This window comes from Drosophila obscura, unplaced genomic scaffold (assembly GCF_018151105.1).
Source record: "Drosophila obscura isolate BZ-5 IFL unplaced genomic scaffold, ASM1815110v1 contig_200, whole genome shotgun sequence".
NCBI lineage: Eukaryota > Metazoa > Arthropoda > Insecta > Diptera > Drosophilidae > Drosophila > Drosophila obscura.
In genome coordinates, this window is record NW_024542791.1 from 1,600,958 (window position 1) to 1,618,773 (window position 17,816).

A 17,816-nucleotide genomic window follows, 5' to 3' on the forward strand; every position below is an offset into this window, starting at 1 on the left:
CCTCCTCTATCAGAGTACTATATAGTGCGGAATAATCCCCATGCAGGATATCCATTGTGTAAGCAATTTTTATGTCTTGGCTCTCCTTGCAAGCAAAGCACTTGCAAGCGCATTGTAGCGATTGATTTGCACAGAAGCTGCAGATACCGCCAACGATAAAGTTTTATGTTTATTGCCGGCTATATGGAGGTGGCTTGGCCAGTGCCACTGGCAGTTAATTGGCTTCTGGAGAGAGCTGCCAGCAGCAGTAATCGCAGCGCGTGTACCTCAATGCGTATACGTAATAAAACTCAATTAAACTAGAGTCAACAAAGAGGCAGAGACTGCGACGTTCTGTGCAAAGTACTGACATTCACCGACATTCTGTTTTTCGAGGGGACGGTGTCCTCCTCCATTAGCAACGTTGCTCCTTTTATTGGGCATCGGTGAATTGCTGGAGATACTTTCGGCCCCACAGACCGTGAATATTTCATAGCTGCGGCTGCAGAGGAAAAAAGTTTTTCAATTAGCATGCCAGGCGAAAAATTTCAACTAATTAAAGGCCATTTCGTGGGCGGAGACGAAACAACTTTTGGCCCACAAAATGTTGTTACACTTTCCCAATCTTTTTTTTTTGGCAAGACAAAATTTATGGGCCGGCAAGGGCATGAACATAAAAACACGCTTTACGATGTGCACGGTTTGGGGTTCGATGCAAACGATAAGCAGGTTGTAAACCAAAGTCGAGTCGTGGAGCGACCGTTGCAAAAATGTGTCAAGTTGTAAAAATCGAAAGCATAATTTATGGCTGGCTCTAGTAGTGGCAAGCAGCGCCTGACCTTTGGCCAAAGCACACACACAGCAACAGTGCAGAACTTGGAGCTAAAGAATTGCCAACCGGAAACGGAAGCGTGCGTAAACATTCTTTAATTATGTCCTGTCGCTGTTAGCAAATGAAGTTGCGGCATGCAATGCCGCGCCGGAGAAAATGGATGGGTATCGGAGGAATTATGACATCAACATGGGGGCGACCAGCAGGCGACGACGTCACCATCAGCGCGCCATTGTCCAGACAGACCGAGCCAATGTGTCCTTGTCACGCAGCAGTCGAAATGAATTGGACTGGCACTGATTTCAGTTCAGTTTTTCTTTTTCTTTTTTGGCACTCCGATTTACATTTTCCGCCAGCCATGCGGCGGCAACAGGCTGCACTTTGGTGGCCGCCAGCCAAAGTTGCTGGAGCCCGAGGATTAAGCCCGAGGAAATGGACGCCCCGAAAGGGTAATTGAAACAGATTCTGGTTATCCATTTCGCTGGCAGTTCGCTGGCCAAAAGAAACTTGTTGATGGGAGATTTTACAGTGGGATTTTGCATGCTTCAACCTGTGTGACTCTGCGACATGGAGCTCGCTATGTAAATGCAACAAACTAATATTTAAGGTGCAGATATATTTTTTGTCTCTATTATTGCAACTGATAAATTATCAGACCCTGCCAAAACCAATATTAGATTTAATTTATATTTGAATGGGGACCCTTTGATTTCTGAGTGTGACCCTGCTAAAATTCTAGATTATATTTCGATGTCGTTTTCCCATTCTTTTTGGCAAGTCAAAAGAGTTTTTCCAGTCCAGAACAGCTTGCAAATAATTTATGCGTAGCCTAAGGCGCACTGCTGCTGGCAGCACACCCAACTAAACCCACTTTAACCCTACTATCTAGCCTACAGCCACAGAGTATACTCGTAAAGAAACAAGCGACCACATTAGCCAACACTTTTGGCGGATTTGGGGCCAGGGTCGGGGTCGCGACCTACACCAATCACAGTCTGCATTGTTTATGATAAATTGAAACGCTCTGCCCGGCATGCACACTGCCCCCCGCGGGAGATACGGATGTCAGTGGCATGGCAAAGAAACAAACCCCTTTGGAGAGCGATAAATAAGCGCCCACACCCAGGATGTCATAGACCAGAGGCGAGGTCAGAGCCAGAGCCAAAGCCAAGCCTCAACGCAAAAAATGCGGATGAGTTTTTCGCTCTTGGGCGCCACTAATTGCTGCGCATTGTTGCGCTATCCTGTGGGTACCCATCCCCCAGCCCCGTTCCTGAATCTGAACTCCCCAGGCACTCGTATTTTCACAGTATCCCAAGGATCCATCCCCCACCATGACCATGGCTCCTCCGACTCCTTCTGCGGTGTGGTGTCGCCGCGCAGCTCTTCGTTTTCCGCTTATTTTATGAATACATAATTTAATTTTGGCTCATCCGCGGCGAGTCCAGTTACCGATAGGTCAAACGGGTGGCATCAGCCCCACTCCCTGTACTCCTGCAGGACATGGTTTATTGCTGCTGGTTTCAAGTTGCTGCTGGCCTTGTGGCCAAAAGAGTTTTTGGCCAAGTAATTGCAATATTCGCATAGAGGGTGGCTGCTGCTGCTGCTGCGGCTGCGGCTTCTGCTGCTCCTCTTCCTTTGACGAGCCCGTCCAATCTTTTGGTTTTGCATTTCGCAATTTGAATAATTTTTCCCTTTTGTAGCCATGTGGGGGTATCCAAGATGTTATTACTGTCTGTATCAGGAGCCACTCGAGCGACGACGGAGACGGCGACGACTACGACGCACCCACGCAATATACGCCAGGAGGGACGAATACGCGAAGGACCCCCGAGACGACAGTCAGTAGTCGTTGCCTGTGAAGCGAAGCCTTCGTTTGCCACATTCGTGCCGCAAAACGATGACGTCGCTGTCGGTTCAGTCTAGCGTAGGTCCTCCTCTTGAAGGCAATTGCCTTTGCCTTACTGGCTTCCAATTTCAGTTTTCATTTGGCCAGCGGCTGTGGCACAACACACCAAAAAATTATTGTGGCAAGTGCGAACTCGTCCCGAGTGCGCGCGAGTGGCATAAAATATTTGAAAAGTTTCCAAAATATTATAAAAAATATAAATCATAAATCATACAGAAAATAATAAACGTGCAAGAATTATGATGTGCTTTAAGGAGTCGTCTATTTTGTGGCTCTTGGCGCTGCATTGCTGCATATCGTATGGTGTGTGTGTGTGTGTGTGTGTGTCTGTGTGTTACCTGTGGCTATTCATATCAATCGAAATATTTCTATCCTTCAGGCGCAGCCATACAGTGCTTTGTGTGCGATTCGAGCGACAATCCCAGTTGTGCCGATCTCGGATCCAATTCGAGCATAGTGGCGGAGGTGAGTCGGTGTACAGATTGCAACTGCCTGAAGGCAATCATCCATCAGCAGTCTGGTTGATTGATTGATCGATGATGATGTGGGGGACCGGACCTCTTGTTGATTCATCTCCGTTTCTTTGAGGCTAATTTTTAACCCGTTCATTTCACTTAACCTTTTGCCAGCCCAATCACATCTCTTGTGACCTTAATCAAAGTGCTGCCACTCACAAATTAAAACTACATGCCACATAAATCTGCCGCCTACCCAAAAAAAAAAAAAGAAAAGAAAACAGGAAAAACTGTTAGAAATAGAGCCCACAAAAGCGGAAACGGAAACGTGCAATGTCGTCGTCGTCGTTGTCGTCCTCCGCCTCCGTTAAGTGAATTTTCTGTTACTGGCATCTCTCCCACTGCGAGTGCCCCCAGCGAGAATGCCAAGGCACGGCAGGCGACGGAATGAAAAGAACTTAACCCGGCCACGTGCCAAACAGTTGGAATACTTTTACAAAAGTCTAACAACGTAAATTTTGCAGCACTTGAGTTCCTTCTTCTCTTGGCGGCAGTTCTGTGAGGGAATCTCGTTAGCTCTTGGCACACAAAAAAATAAATTAATTCAATTCTCTTGTAGAGCGGCAAATGCCAGAACGATTGTCGTCTATGATTTGTAATCTTTCTTTTAAAGTTAAATTGAATTGGAAAATAGAAAGATGACAGCCAAAAAGGGAAGGGAATATATATTACTGGAATCTAGAGCAAAAAATATAAGTTTGAAATGATATTTCTAAAGAAACGAACGCAACGAGCTTATCTTTCCTTATCCTCCTGATATTTAGATAAACTATTTCCAATCGAATTGTAACTACAATTTCTACAGTTTGTTCTATTCAATAAAATCCACACAAATTAAAAGAAAAGTACGTAGTAAATAAGCTGACCGAATTCTTCGATAATTATGAGAATTACTGTAGATTCAACCGTAATTAGTCAAGCATTTAAAGTAATTATGCAGCAAGATTAAATTCCATTCTATTCTACGTACCGCTCTATTTACTTACTCTCTAATCAACTTGAAGCTATAAATTCCACAACACTTTTGTATCTCGAAATAACATCAAGCTTTGTTCTATTACTATATGTGACTAATACAATTTAAACAGGGAATTCCCCACCTCTAATAAATTTCTGAGCTAACTTATATATGTCATAATTATGATTGGAGTGTATTTATTTTTCCCCATCCCATACTTATGATATCTGTGTTAAGTGCAGTGCAGTTTCAATAATATAACCGATATGTGAGTGCATTTTTCCTCATTGATAGCGAAGGTCGTCTCGTCGCTTCGTAACGCATCAATACTGATTACTCTTATCGCTCTTTCAACATACATATAGAGATAAGAAAAATCAGTTACCAACAATCTCAATTAAGGCTTTAATTACAGACTGGAGACAACATTGTTTTGACCGAACGCAAAGCGATCAAACGCCATTCATTGTTCTCATTATTGACAGTGCAAACAAATATTTTTAATTTATAGCACAAAGTCTAACAGCGTTTAAAATGGATACAAATATTTATTATTGTTTCGTTTATTGTTTCAGACCTGCACTTTGGACAAAATGAAGTCGCTGGACACCTGGTTGTTTGACCTGAACAAGTTCTCCTACTTCGATAATGGGGCCAACAAAAATCCGCTGATGAATTGCCAAAAAGTTGTGGCCAGAGATCGTAAGTAAAGGAGATTAAAAGGGGAAAAGAAGGTTGAAGAAGTATTTTTTGTAGACTAAAATTATATTTAAATATAGGAATTGAGACTAAGTTTTGCCAGAAAATTAAGGGGAAAGAGCGGAGTGTGTTTTCCAATTTCAAATATTTTCTGTATGATTAAAAAAAGGTTGGCTAATCATTCTAAAATTAAATGTACTGCCCGCAAAAAAAAACTTCAATTGCAAATAGTGCTCTATAATTTCCACAATTATTTTCTAATAATAATCTAAAAAAAATCAGTCTCGTGACCAAGTCTAAGGTCTCATATCTGACTCAATGATTCATTCATTGAACCTGAACCTGTGCGCTTTCCGATATTTGTTAGCCACAATATAGTTTATGGCTGACTTTTATCAGAGCATGTATTCAGATAGTTCGTTGCACATTTTGTAATCAGATTTTTTATGACGGAGGAAATGGTGTAGTATTTACCTTTTTTTTATGAGCTGTAATCGTGAAATACTTTTTATAAAACAGCCGAGATTTATTGTTCTTTGAAAATCGCTTTTACAAAACAATCACAGTTCGATTTTGTATATTCTCTTATTTACTCCACCAGCTGACAGCAGAAAGATCGTGACGGCCCGCTTCTGCCAGCTGGACACCGGAGACTCGGATGCCTGTGAGATTCTGCGTAGCAAGTTGCGTATCACCAATGCGGGCGACAGCAATCGAGATCAGGGGCGGCGAGAGCGCGACCAACAGCAGCGACGCAAGGGCCAGCAGGGCTATGGCTATGGCCAGGAATCCAACGATAATGACGAAGGATCCGAGGAGGATACCTTCTTCTGTGACATTTGCAGATCGGATCGTTGCAATGGTGCTGCGGCAGTGACGTTGACATTGGGTTCGGTGGCGGTGGTAATGCTATTGGTAAACCTAATGCCAGGACTAATCCAGGACTGTTGAAGGAGGTGTTAGTGAAGGATGGATGGGTGGCCTTTTGGTGGATTGTTGCTGGATGCGTTGGTTGCATTTAGGTTGAGTTACTGTTAGCGTTGCCGTTACCGTTTACTTTGTAAATATTTGAGTGCAATGTCGTTGATTTGAACAAGCCTCCCAGTCCCAGTCTTCAGACCCTCTACAGACCCACGCCAGCCCCTGCCCCACCTCTCTCTTTACCATCACCCCCAACCCCCCCCCTAGACATGTAAGAACACACACACACACCAATACACCGATACAATCCCAGAAACACAGATACAACTGCAAACACAGTACACTCGTACTCGTACCCAGGCACACTTAACTCAACTCAACCCGACCCGCAAAGAGAGAAAAGCTCATTCGCTTTGATTCCAAACAAATATGAAAACTTTCAATTACCAGCAGTTGATGATGATGGATGATGGAAGGAAGGGAAAATGGACCTCAAAGGGATATGTTTAACCACATACTACATTTATCCCGTACATATATATCAAGGATGGAGGACCTATTCCATTAGCTCTTATTGTAGCTTTATTATATGTTGATTGTTATATTGATAATTGTTAGTGGGGAAGATGAGTGTAAGAATTCACCAATTGCCTTTAATTTTCATATTCATAGCAAGCAATATAGATGGGAATTATAAACATTAATAAATGTATTCTTAGGTAACTTTAAATGTGCTTCAGAGTCAGAGCAAAACAGCGCTAAAGGAATTCCAATAAATATTTTGTGTTTCTATTGCAGAATTTATGGATTATTCCTTCAATGCAAAAGCCGCAAAAGCACGCAGAAACAATCAACAAAACAAAAATATTATACAAAAAAACAACAAAAAATGCGAATTTAATAAAAAAAAATATGCAATAAATGCAATTAAATGTTCAATTAGAAATCAAGCAAAAAGAAATATAAAAACCCAAAAGCAATGCATACAGAAATCGAATGAAATGCAAATTAAAAACCAAAAGCAATGCAATATATGAAATATATATAAATTTAAAATGTAAAACTGTCAAGGGATGTGCACTGAGATATACTGAGCTTAGATATGCCCACCAGCCACGCCCACAAAATACACTCTGATTTTTAACCAAGCAATCAATTCTGTTTAGTTTTTAAGCGAATATTGGAGTGGAAGTAAGATCGAACAAAAATACTTAGCGAGCACACGAATAAATGCTGTATGACAGTATAACAATATTGTGTAAGAAATTTCTGCGACGCGATTGTGGGTGTATAACAGTTATAGCTGTGACTGTGTTTGCATTACTCTTATAGGAGGTAAAATCATTCCATTATGAAGTTTGCCACGAAAGACCAAGGTGGAATCTCTTATTGGCATGATCCTTGAGGATCAACATTCAAATATTGAAAATAATAACAGGTATTTTTAATTATTTTTATTTTAATAAAGATTCCCTATTAGAGACTTCAGTTTAATCGGAACTTTATTGAAAGCTCTTACTGGAAGCCTCCTAATAATTGTGGATTGTTTTCTGTTCCGAGAGAGAAGATAAATGGGAACTTTCTGTAGAAATTTGTCACTAAAAATATTCTAAAAAATATTAAAGAGCTTAGATCGGGAATGCTCTGATCATCAATGATCAGCGAATAACTTTTAAAAACCCAACAATTTCAATTAGTTTTTATTGCCAATTTGGGCCAACTTTTCCTGCTCTTTTCTTCAGAGTGTATTAAATATTTGTGAAAAGAACTTGCCATACAGCAAACGCCTCAAGGTATATCCCCATTCGGCGTTTATTTCATTCTTTGTTGATTTTTGACTTGTTTTTCCCCAATCAAAGATAATTTTCCCATTACTCATGTAAGATGCTCCAGTGCCACACACCCGCTGCCGCCCGCTTATCAACATGCCCGCCCCCTCTCCCTTCGTCTTTCGATGCTGTCTCTGTCTGTCGCATTTAATTTGAAACGCTTTGGCGATGCTATCATCAGAGTGTGTCTCTGTCGCCGGGGCGCGACATGTTTCACCAATGCTGCAAATTATTTGCTCTACCCACCTACCCGCCTCGCGTCTCCAGCCACACACACACACACCCATTGTATGATAGTCCAGAAATCTATTTTGATAGAGGAAACAACAGCCTCCGCCATTGCTGTCGATGTCTTTGGGGTGGCAGTTCCATTTGAATTTTCGGTGGCGGTTGCTGACACGAAGAGCACACACACAAAAAAATAATAATAAAAAGAACAACGGAACTGTGAAAGAAGCAGCAGCACTTTTCGAGCCCACATTCTCATCCGGGAAGCGCTTCACTCATCGAAAGTTTTTGTGCATTTTTTGACGCGTTGACGTTTTTGCAAATTGAAAATTTTCTCCTTCGAAATACACACACACAAAAGAATGCAATTGTTGGTTGTGTTGCTGCCGTTGCTGCTGCTGCTGCTGCTGCTGGATGGCTCGGGTGTTTCAGGTATGTATTAAGCACCTGCTGCTGCTGCCTGGTAGCCATTAATCACACGGCACTAAGCCATGGCACCCGTCCGTTCGTATGCTAATTGATTGACCCCAAAAAAAAAGTACAGCGTTGCTCATACGCAACGTTGAACCCTGCCAAGGGGCCCAGGCAGTGCAGATTACTCATCCGCCTGATAGCACGCTGCTGATAAGACCTGTCACGGTCACACTCTGTACGAACCCACAACTAACCCAAGGTCATTGTCCACGTGTGGGCGTGTGTGTGTGTGTGTGTGTCTGCTTTTCCTCAGCTCTGCGTTGTTATACCTGTCAGGACTGCGATGAGACGGCCAAGCTGAGCGAGATGGAGGTGTGCAGTGGCTCGCCCACGTCAGCGAATGCTGATGGAATGTTGATGGCTGCCATTCCCAGTCAGAGCCCCAGTGTGGGTCCTGCTGCCATTCCAGGCACAGGTTCAGCTCCAGCCCCAGCTCCAGCCCAAGTCCCAGCTCCAGCCCCCGCCCCCTCTGCCACTGCTCCTGCTGCTGCTTCGGCTAGTGCTAGCGAGGACGAGGATGAGGACTATGAGGACAGCGATGAGTCAGCTCCAAATGCGCCACTCTCCCCCATAGGCATAGGAGCAGCTGCTGCAGGAAATGGAATTGGAGGAGCAGCAGTTGCTACAGGGACTGTGGCAGGTGCTGGTGCTGTTGCTGGTGCTCCTGCAACCGGAACCGGAGTTAAGCCCGGTGCTGCAGCCCCTGTCGACAGTGATGGCGACGAGGATGAAGACGAGGACGAGGACGATGATGATCGACGCAGGCGTAGAACCGCCAGACAGGTGGCTGACATTGCCGTCTGCTACACAGTCAGGCTCCAACGTAAGCATCCACCCACCTCTTATCAAAGAGGCCATTCACATTGCTGCATCGATACTCGATACTGATAAGATAGCGCGAGTTCGATGGCTGAATCATCGTACGTGACATTATCGCAGCAATGTGAATTGACTTTCACCGCAACATTATCAGCTTATCAGCCTAACCCCATTGCTATATCCCATCAGGTAACGATACAGTGATCACTAATCGTGGCTGCACCATGGTCCGGTCGAGCAATCAGTCTGCTGCCTGTGATGCGCTCTTCGAGAACTGGAGCATTGTGGGCTGTGATCTGTGCGAGGGGAATGGCTGCAATGAACCCAGTCATATAACCATCGGATCACTGAATGCATCTGGCTCAAGGTCGACGTCAGCACAGTGGACAATTTCAGCACTGACGCTACTGGCGATTATTGTGGCCTAAAGTGTGAAGTGGAGGCGCGCGATTGATACCGAAATACATCAAATATATGGCCCCAAAACAGAATTCCAAGTCAGAGTTAATTTTTGGAATCGCAATTTGGCGATTTATGAGCGTATTGATTTGATTTTTTCGTCTATTTATGGCACACTTACGCCAATGTCTCATATAAGTGGCAAGGAAAAAATTCGGTAGGCAATGAGCGCACCTGGGCTATTTTGGCATAATTGTTTAATTGGCATCGATAAGGAACATATACGAGTATAGCTATGATTTCCCTTTCGCAGCGGTGGGTTCTGCAAAAAAAAATGCCCACTCATTGCGGTGCCGATCCATGTTCATTCAACCTACAACTTGTACTAGGCGGGCCAGCGAAAGCACTATCAAAATCGCATCAATTGTGCTTCGGACGATAAGTCATCCATCCAGGCAGGCAGGCAGGCTATGACGATGAGGTGGGTGCTCCCTATGCGGTTAGAATTTTCAAATAGATTTCAATGACTTCATGCAGCTCATAAACTGATAAATTGATCAAATACCCAGAGCCCAGAGCCAGCGCCTGTCCATTTAGCCTGATAAGCGATAGGTAGTCGAGTGGCAATTGCTGCCTTACATTTCTAAAAGATTTATAGCGCCATAAGAGGACTGGGACTGGCACTGGCACTGGAACTGAGACTGAGACTGAGAACTGTGATTTGAGAGTTTCCCAAATCGGGCGATGAGCAACTTTGATGAGGAAGCTCGATATCAGAGGTGGGATTCGCTTAAGGAAACTTGTTCTAAGCGAACAAAACGGTTTAATCAGCTGCCAAATTTGTTTTACTGTTCATAACTTTCACATATATTTTATCAAAGTGAATTGGGGCTGGGCTCGTGTTGGGGGCATTTTTTTTTGGTTTCGCTTCCCCGTTTTATTTTCGTCAATGCTGCTGCTACCACTCAACTTCCGGGCAGCAGTTGTAATGACGAACAGAACATGCCCAAAAGGCTTTAAAATTCTCTGCTTGTCTTGGGGGCTTTTTTTGTTGTTGTTGTTGACGTTTGTGAACTTTAAAGAGCATTCATTCTACTGGGGGGTAGGGTAGAGAAAGAGCGATATCGAGACTGACTGTCAGAGCACAAGAGAAGCGTCACTTAGCGCTTTACGTGATGTCGCCGACACTTGGATTGATATTTTATTCCACTTTTTGGGAACGATTCTGCTTTTTATCTCTGCGTCTGCGCTGCTCAGAAGATGCGTCAGTTGTCGCAAGCGGCACTAAACAGATCTACTGACTATTTGGCACGAACCCGCTGAGATGTATGACTTATATATGCAATATGCATATAGAACGCACGATTTATGACGGTCTCTCAGCCATCCGAAATGTTTCAGGGCCAATAGTTATACTCGCTAAAAGAGAAAGAGAACTTAGATTTTGGTTGCATTTACGCAAGCTTAGTAATGACTTTGTTCTGTGGCATTGATCTCTTAAATTTTTAATATATTTCAATATAAAATTCCATGGCGAACTAGTTAGAAATATTCTAAAAAAAACAATTAATTCTTCTAAATATTAATCATTGAATGGAGGTTTACTTAGGCGAAACGCCAGACGACCGCTGTTAAGTATTTTATTTTTCTGATTATTTTCTTATATGTATCATTTTAAAATGGATTTCAACAATTTATAATAATCAAACATTAATTACGAAGTAGTTCTTTTCTTATTATTAATTTTGCATAAAAAACTACATTAACTTAAAAAAAAATACAATAAACAAAACAGAGCAAATTTCAGCTGATTAGTGTAATTTTAAAATTTGTACTCTAGTTTTGTTTACAAACATATAATGTAGAAATGGTTCACACCTGATAAAACTTAGCTTATCGTTTAAATTCTAAGTGCCAGCACAGTCTTTGCCCTGTTTTTGTAGGTCAGTCTGGGAATTTCATTAGGTTACGAGTGAATTCGACCTTGATGCGCACTCAACTGGAACATTTCGTACTACCGTAGACTCGTGCGACTCCAAAGTTCTTTCGCCCGACAAATCCCAACTCACACTCCTTCCCCCTCTGACGACAAGGTGTCAATGGGATGAGCCAATAATTATTGGCATCAAAATATCACTGTTAATTGCGAGGCTCTGTCCAATTTGAGTTTGTTTGCTTTGCGTGATATATTTTTGATATTGAATAATAATCATGCGACATCAACAGAGTTAATATATAGCAGAAACGAAGCTTATGAAAATTGCCAGCGAGTAGATATAATCCATTAATTTTCCCATTAAGAGTACAAGCAGCGATTCCATTTGCTGACTAAGAACAAGTATAAGGAATAAGGAATGGATAGCGTTAATCTGAGTACTGAATCACTAACATGGGAAATGCTTCAGAGCCGAGCCGAGCCGATTGCAGTGCAGGCCTACGAGATGGGACCCATGAAAATCGAAGAGTAAACAAAGGAAATTTAAGAAAGAAATACAATCACACACATCTGAATGTAATGAATGGGGTAGAAATAATCCCCGCAAACTGAATCACATGAATGGGAAAGACCTGACAACCAGCGAGCCGCTACCGTATCGTTATGCAGAGAGCCAAAGAGAAAAGAACCCTCCGCGCCAGGGAAGAGAATCGGTGTGCGTTACTCTCTTTTGGTTTTACTTTCAGGCAATTTAATTTTTGCGCGCTCGCCGCTTTTGCATTATAAATTAATTTGTTATCAATAAAGAAAAGAAAAGTAAAACTTGTTTTACGGTCTCTCCGATCGCTCGCTCTCTCACTCTCTCAGCATTGGAGCCCGCTGGCGCGGCAGTAGCCGCAGTAGCAGCCGCAGTCGCAGTATAAAACTCTATAAAAAGTCTGAAACAAATCACAAGATTTTCAGTTAAATTTGAGAATTTGCAAACTGCGGTCGCCCCCAGCACACACACAGACAGCCCATAAATCGCGAGAACAAAAGCAACAAAAGTGCAAAAGTATAATACAACCAATTAGTATATATACTGTATAATCTGTGGGATTCAGATTTATATAAAATATATCCGTAATATATATTTTAAAATAAAACAAAACACACCAAGCACCACCATGCCTAGCAGAAGTCACATCATTTTGGCCAGCTCTTTGCTGTTGCTGCTCACGTTGCCAGGTAAGGATTACAATACTCAAAGTTTCGGGAAGTTTACAATATTAGAATATCGAGAAATGTGTCGTGATAAAATTTGATGGGTATTTCTGGGAGGAGAAGTGAGTTTGCTATCAGATGCAAACTAAGACCCCAGGAGAAAATGTCGCGATAATATCCCATGTCAGATATCATACGAGCCAGAGGAACATATATATAGCACACATCAGATAGCAAACTAATATCTTAGAAATATTTAAATATTAATAGATATCTGGATGTATCCGATATCAGCTAGTCACCCACAAACCAAACTTTAGGCCCAAACAACACATCATATGATGTGTGATAAAAAGTCTTGTGGCTCTTAAATTGCTGCTGCTGCCGCTATAAATAAATGAAATTTGTATATCAGATTTTATTAGTACATAAATGTGCAGCGGCAAAACGCGCATTCGAAATTAATTTAAAATTCAAGATCATGTGGCTGTTTCGCCATCGAATTTTGCATATCAAACAGCGACAGAAGCAACGTGTGAGCCCAGGCCCGGCCCAGAGCCAACGCAGTTGACATTAAAAAGAGTTAATTTATTTTGTTGTTATTAAACTGTCATAAATAATGCAAAGATTGTTACCAATTTGCGGTTATTTTCAATTTTCGATTGTGATGCGGAAATGTCATCCAATCCAACTGGAAATGTTTCAGAGTCAGGCCCCCCTCCGCCCTTGCTATACGTACGCTTAGGTCCTCTCTAATTTATGTCTGAGATGAAAAGTCAGTCAGCTGCAGTTCGTGCCGCTTTCAAATGGAAATTAACGAAAACTAATAATGAACAAATACAAAATATATTTTTTTGACATTGAGCTGGCGAGCCAGAGCCAGGCTGTCTGCTAATTGAAAATGTTATAGTTACACTTAACACATTTTGCAGCAGCAGCGCAGCGGCGGCAGACCGAAATGGAAAAACTTGTCTGGCCCATTAGCACCGCTTAGAAAATACTTACCTTACTCGTTGCCATAGGGGAAAAAAACCTGAAATTCTGTAATCTTTTGACGCAATTGCGAATGATTTAATCAGGGATTGTGAGGTGTTAGCCGGGCTATGGGGTAGTTTACCAAATGTACATTACCTACAAAATATAGTATACTAGAAGGAAGATAGATCCGAATGAGTAATAGCTGCAGATATATTTATTATAATTAAGGAAAAAGAAAACAATCATTCTCATCACGATCTTTCCACGCAATATTAATATTTATATTACAAAATTTATTCGAGTATTCCCAATATTATAGCCAGTTTGAATGCAGCTTTGTTAATGAATTGAAAAAGAAATACATCATTTTTGGGAGCAGAAAGACTTACAATTGTATTATTGAAATAAATATATGCAAAAATATATATGTACATGTATTATTTTAAACGAATAATAAATGAAAAAATATCAAACTTTGCATGAAGAAGAAAGCCAGTTGTTAGATAAAATAAATGGTATATATTGTAGGGCTACCCGATTCTAAGGGGAAGCCCGTAAAGACGCAATAGAGATGATTACACAAAACTTCAATAGAGGCTGCACTCTGGCTTAAAGACTCAATTTAAATACTCGTATGTTTTGTAGCAACAGCAAGCAACTTTTTACGATCCATAGAGTTTATTGACTTACATAAGTAAGTTCAGGTACGAGTACTCGTACTCGTACTCGTAGTAACCCCTCTAGAACTCTGGAAAGCTAAACAATTAAACAAGAATTAATGCTTATTATTAATGAGCAAGTCAAATGTGCAAATTCCAGCGTGGAGAGGAGAGCTTCGCTGGCGCTTATCACGTGCCATTAAACCCCCAACAAGCTGTGGCTCACAATCACAGGTCTCTGCCAGCCCAAAAGGCACCCATCAATCACAATGATTTATGATAAATTAAAAAGAATAAAAGCAAAACAAAAATATTATAAATTTACACATGCCAAAAGTTGTCCATCATTTGAGAAAAACAAAAAAATGTCCAAATATTGGGATTGTTATCTATGGGAAAACAATGAAGTGGAATATTATCTATAGGGAGAACAATCAAGTGGGGATTGTAGGCAGATGAGTCAGGGGCAAGGGCTTATCCATAGGAAAAACACTTGATCTATCCATGAGATAAATATTCCTGTGCGGAATTTATCTATAGGAAAATCAGTAAAAAGTTTCATTTTTGGAGAAAAATAATTTACAGATCTAATATGTGGCGATATCAGTCCAGTCCAAAATAATCTGTTATTTAAAATAGTCTATGAGGAAATCTATAAAGAAAATAAACCATTATGTATCTATCTGTAGTTAGCGCAGACAGAGAGGATTTATCTATGGTGAAAACAGTCAGTGGGGAATTTAACTATAGCGCAAGCAGTCAGTGGGGAAGTGGTGGCTTAAGCCTATTTGAATAATCATACATACGACAGCCATTGTAATGGTGAGTCACCCACCTGCTATCAGCGCTGATAGTTCCGCATCCACATCCCCTGATAACACTATTAGGGCAATTATGGCAATGTACCCATCCCATCCCGATAAGTTTTGTCTGTTTACCTGTTGGACGCTGGCAAATATTTGTGCAAGAGTTGCAAATGCAAATTGCTCCGAGTGGGGCGGGGGATGGCGAAATTCAAATGAAAAATTCCAACAAAGGTAGTTGCAGCCAAAGAACAAATAAACTTATGCTAAAGAATGGACAAATAATACGCCAAAGTCGCTGGTTTATAATTTGTGTTGATTTATGACCCTCACATGATCCACTCCGCGCCCTGTCGTCGGTCGGCTGTTTGCCCAAGCTATATATTGAGCACTTTTAACTGATAGATAGCTTTTCCTGGATAAGAATACATATATCAAAATATGGGCAAGGCCCCCAACACAATAAAGAATAGGGAAATAAATAAAATAATATAAACGAAATACTTTTAGATGATGGATAGCTTTTGTTTTTTTGGGTATATGAATGTAAATGAATATTAAGAAGAGTGGAAGGCGAGAAGTTAAATTTAATTTATTTTTATTTTATTTCCAGCCATTAAGGCCGATCTCATGTGCTATGTTTGTGATGACTGTGCTATGCTGCAAAAGGACACACCCCTCTTGGCCTGCAATGAGGACTTTTTCAATCAGGGCGGCAGCACTGAAGCCTCCACAGTGACCACCACAACCACAACGGAGGCGAGCACCACAACGACAGAGGAGAGTACGACTGTGGAGAGTACGACCACGATTGACGCTCAGAGCACTACAGTAGAGACCAGTCCACCCCCACAACCAACAACCACCACCACAGTGGAGACCACAACCACGGAACTAATCACAGAGAGCACTGCCAGCACAGAGGCGCCTATACCGACGCCACCGACTGCTGGACCCGTTGAGACCACCACTGGCTGGCCAACACCGCCCGCCGAGGATCTGTTGGCGCTGGCAGCCAGGAACACCACACGTCTGGTGGCTGTGGAGACCGAGAGCACCACACCATCGTTGGCCATTCCGGCAGCGACGATCGATGGTCGATACGGACTACACTTTCCACTGCTACTCCGTGCAGGCGAAAGGTGAGTTAATCAAACACAAAACAGTCACTAAGCCAAGGCTAATCATTCCAATCATTTCTATCCACAGTCAATGGTACCACGGTCACGGAACGTGGTTGCTCCCGCGTCGGCACTTATGAGGCCGTTTGCGATCAGCTTAAGCAACAGAACAACGGCACGGAGCTGTCCAACTGCGATCCCTGCAGCATGAATGCCTGCAACGGCAGCTCCACGCTTCAGGCATCGATCCTGGGATCGCTACTGCTGGCCATTGTAGCGGCTGCTCTGCATCGCAACTAGAGATCAAGTCATCATCATCATCCTCACCCGGTGCTAAAATTTAGTATTTCTCGTTTCTTTAAGACAACACAAAACACACACCAACAAAAGACACACTCATAAGACAGCACTCATCGTTAAGTGATTCGAAATTTTATATAATTTTTAAGAGACACACAATACACAACCAACACACACACACAATACACAACCAACACACCCAACACGAATATCGAAATATATGCAAATTTATTTGTATAAACTAATTAAAAGCTAACCAAATGTGAAGCATAAGGCAACCTAATAAATACTACTTAATATGTAATTTTTAAAGGAAAACAAATTGGCTTGAAAACTTACTGATATAAATCCGGGAAATTTCAGAACAGGTGGAATACTCCTAGAAGGTAGGTAGAAGAATCACAATAATGCTGTTTAGACTCCACAAATTCTACATATAATATGTAAAACAGCTCAAACGAAGGCATCTCTATAAACTTTACTGAATTTAGAAACGACAAAAGACAAAAGAGCATTAGAAACAGCAAACTTATCTAACGCTGGCACTCTAGCACACTTTTGTGCTGCGATGCCACAAGATTAATGGCATAAGTATTTTCCGAAATATCCTATGAAACTGTAAACGTTTCTCTCGCCGATCTGCTTTGTGCGATCTCTTTTCGAGAGCGTGTTTTTGCTTTGGGATCCTGGGAACTGTCTATAACTGGCGCACATTAATAGACATAGTATAACAATCCAAATTCGTATACAATTCAAAACGACTTTTAATTATTTTTCTTTTTGTAATAAATATTTTCCATCTTTTTTTATTTCCTTACTCCTCGCAGCGCTGATCTTTTCACTTGCCATTCATATCGAAATTGCCTCAAATATCAATCTAAGAATCACAACTTTGCAACTTTCTAGCCACAACTTTCTTATCATATCCGGAACCGAAGTACAAAAAAAAAACAAACTTGCAGATGACTACGGCGATATATATCTTATCTGCAGTGCAAACAGATAATATCGTTTGCTGGATTTTATATTGGCCCATTGAATACAATAGAATACAATAGAAATTGAGATACATATTGGTGTTGTTAAATGACTTCATTGGCAGTAATCTTATCTGATTCTTAGATGATGATGAATAATTAAATGCATTCTACAAACACAAAACTGGGGAATCACCTTTGCACTTAAATGGCATTGTCACGTATACCTCTGGCACAACGCTGCGTATACGCGATGGTTCGGTTTTGATTCGTTGTG

General features: G+C 41.6%; 3 protein-coding genes across 3 annotated transcripts; all 3 read left to right on the forward strand.

The window, feature by feature from the left end:
- Positions 1-2,807: 2,807 nt before the first annotated feature.
- On the forward strand, positions 2,808-7,292 carry LOC111069129. The gene is made up of 4 exons (XM_022359029.2): positions 2,808-3,023; positions 3,100-3,185; positions 4,769-4,895; positions 5,494-7,292. Exons 1-4 carry the CDS (start codon positions 2,960-2,962, stop codon positions 5,841-5,843), a joined length of 627 nt encoding a protein of 208 aa, XP_022214721.1. The 5' UTR covers positions 2,808-2,959; the 3' UTR covers positions 5,844-7,292.
- Positions 7,293-8,232: 940 nt separating this feature from the next.
- Positions 8,233-9,649, forward strand: LOC111069150. The gene is made up of 3 exons (XM_022359053.2): positions 8,233-8,302; positions 8,598-9,167; positions 9,353-9,649. Exons 1-3 carry the CDS (start codon positions 8,233-8,235, stop codon positions 9,589-9,591), a joined length of 879 nt encoding a protein of 292 aa, XP_022214745.2. The 3' UTR covers positions 9,592-9,649.
- Positions 9,650-12,574: 2,925 nt separating this feature from the next.
- On the forward strand, positions 12,575-16,871 carry LOC111069108 (flocculation protein FLO11). The gene is given in 4 exon segments (XM_022359002.2): positions 12,575-12,725; positions 15,755-16,218; positions 16,220-16,283; positions 16,351-16,871. Coding segments are annotated over 4 exon segments (801 nt in total). The 5' UTR covers positions 12,575-12,664; the 3' UTR covers positions 16,563-16,871.
- The last annotated feature ends 945 nt before the right edge of the window (positions 16,872-17,816 follow it).

Coding starts and splice junctions, on each gene's coding strand:
- LOC111069129 (XM_022359029.2), top strand. CDS start 2,960: ATGATGTGCTTTAAGGAGTCGTCTATTTTGTGGCTCTTGGCGCTGCAT. Junction 3,186..4,768: donor ATTCGAGCATAGTGGCGGAG/GTGAGTCGGTGT, acceptor TTATTGTTTCAG/ACCTGCACTTTGGACAAAAT. Junction 4,896..5,493: donor AAAAGTTGTGGCCAGAGATC/GTAAGTAAAGGA, acceptor TTACTCCACCAG/CTGACAGCAGAAAGATCGTG.
- LOC111069150 (XM_022359053.2), top strand. CDS start 8,233: ATGCAATTGTTGGTTGTGTTGCTGCCGTTGCTGCTGCTGCTGCTGCTG. Junction 8,303..8,597: donor GGATGGCTCGGGTGTTTCAG/GTATGTATTAAG, acceptor GCTTTTCCTCAG/CTCTGCGTTGTTATACCTGT. Junction 9,168..9,352: donor CTACACAGTCAGGCTCCAAC/GTAAGCATCCAC, acceptor ATATCCCATCAG/GTAACGATACAGTGATCACT.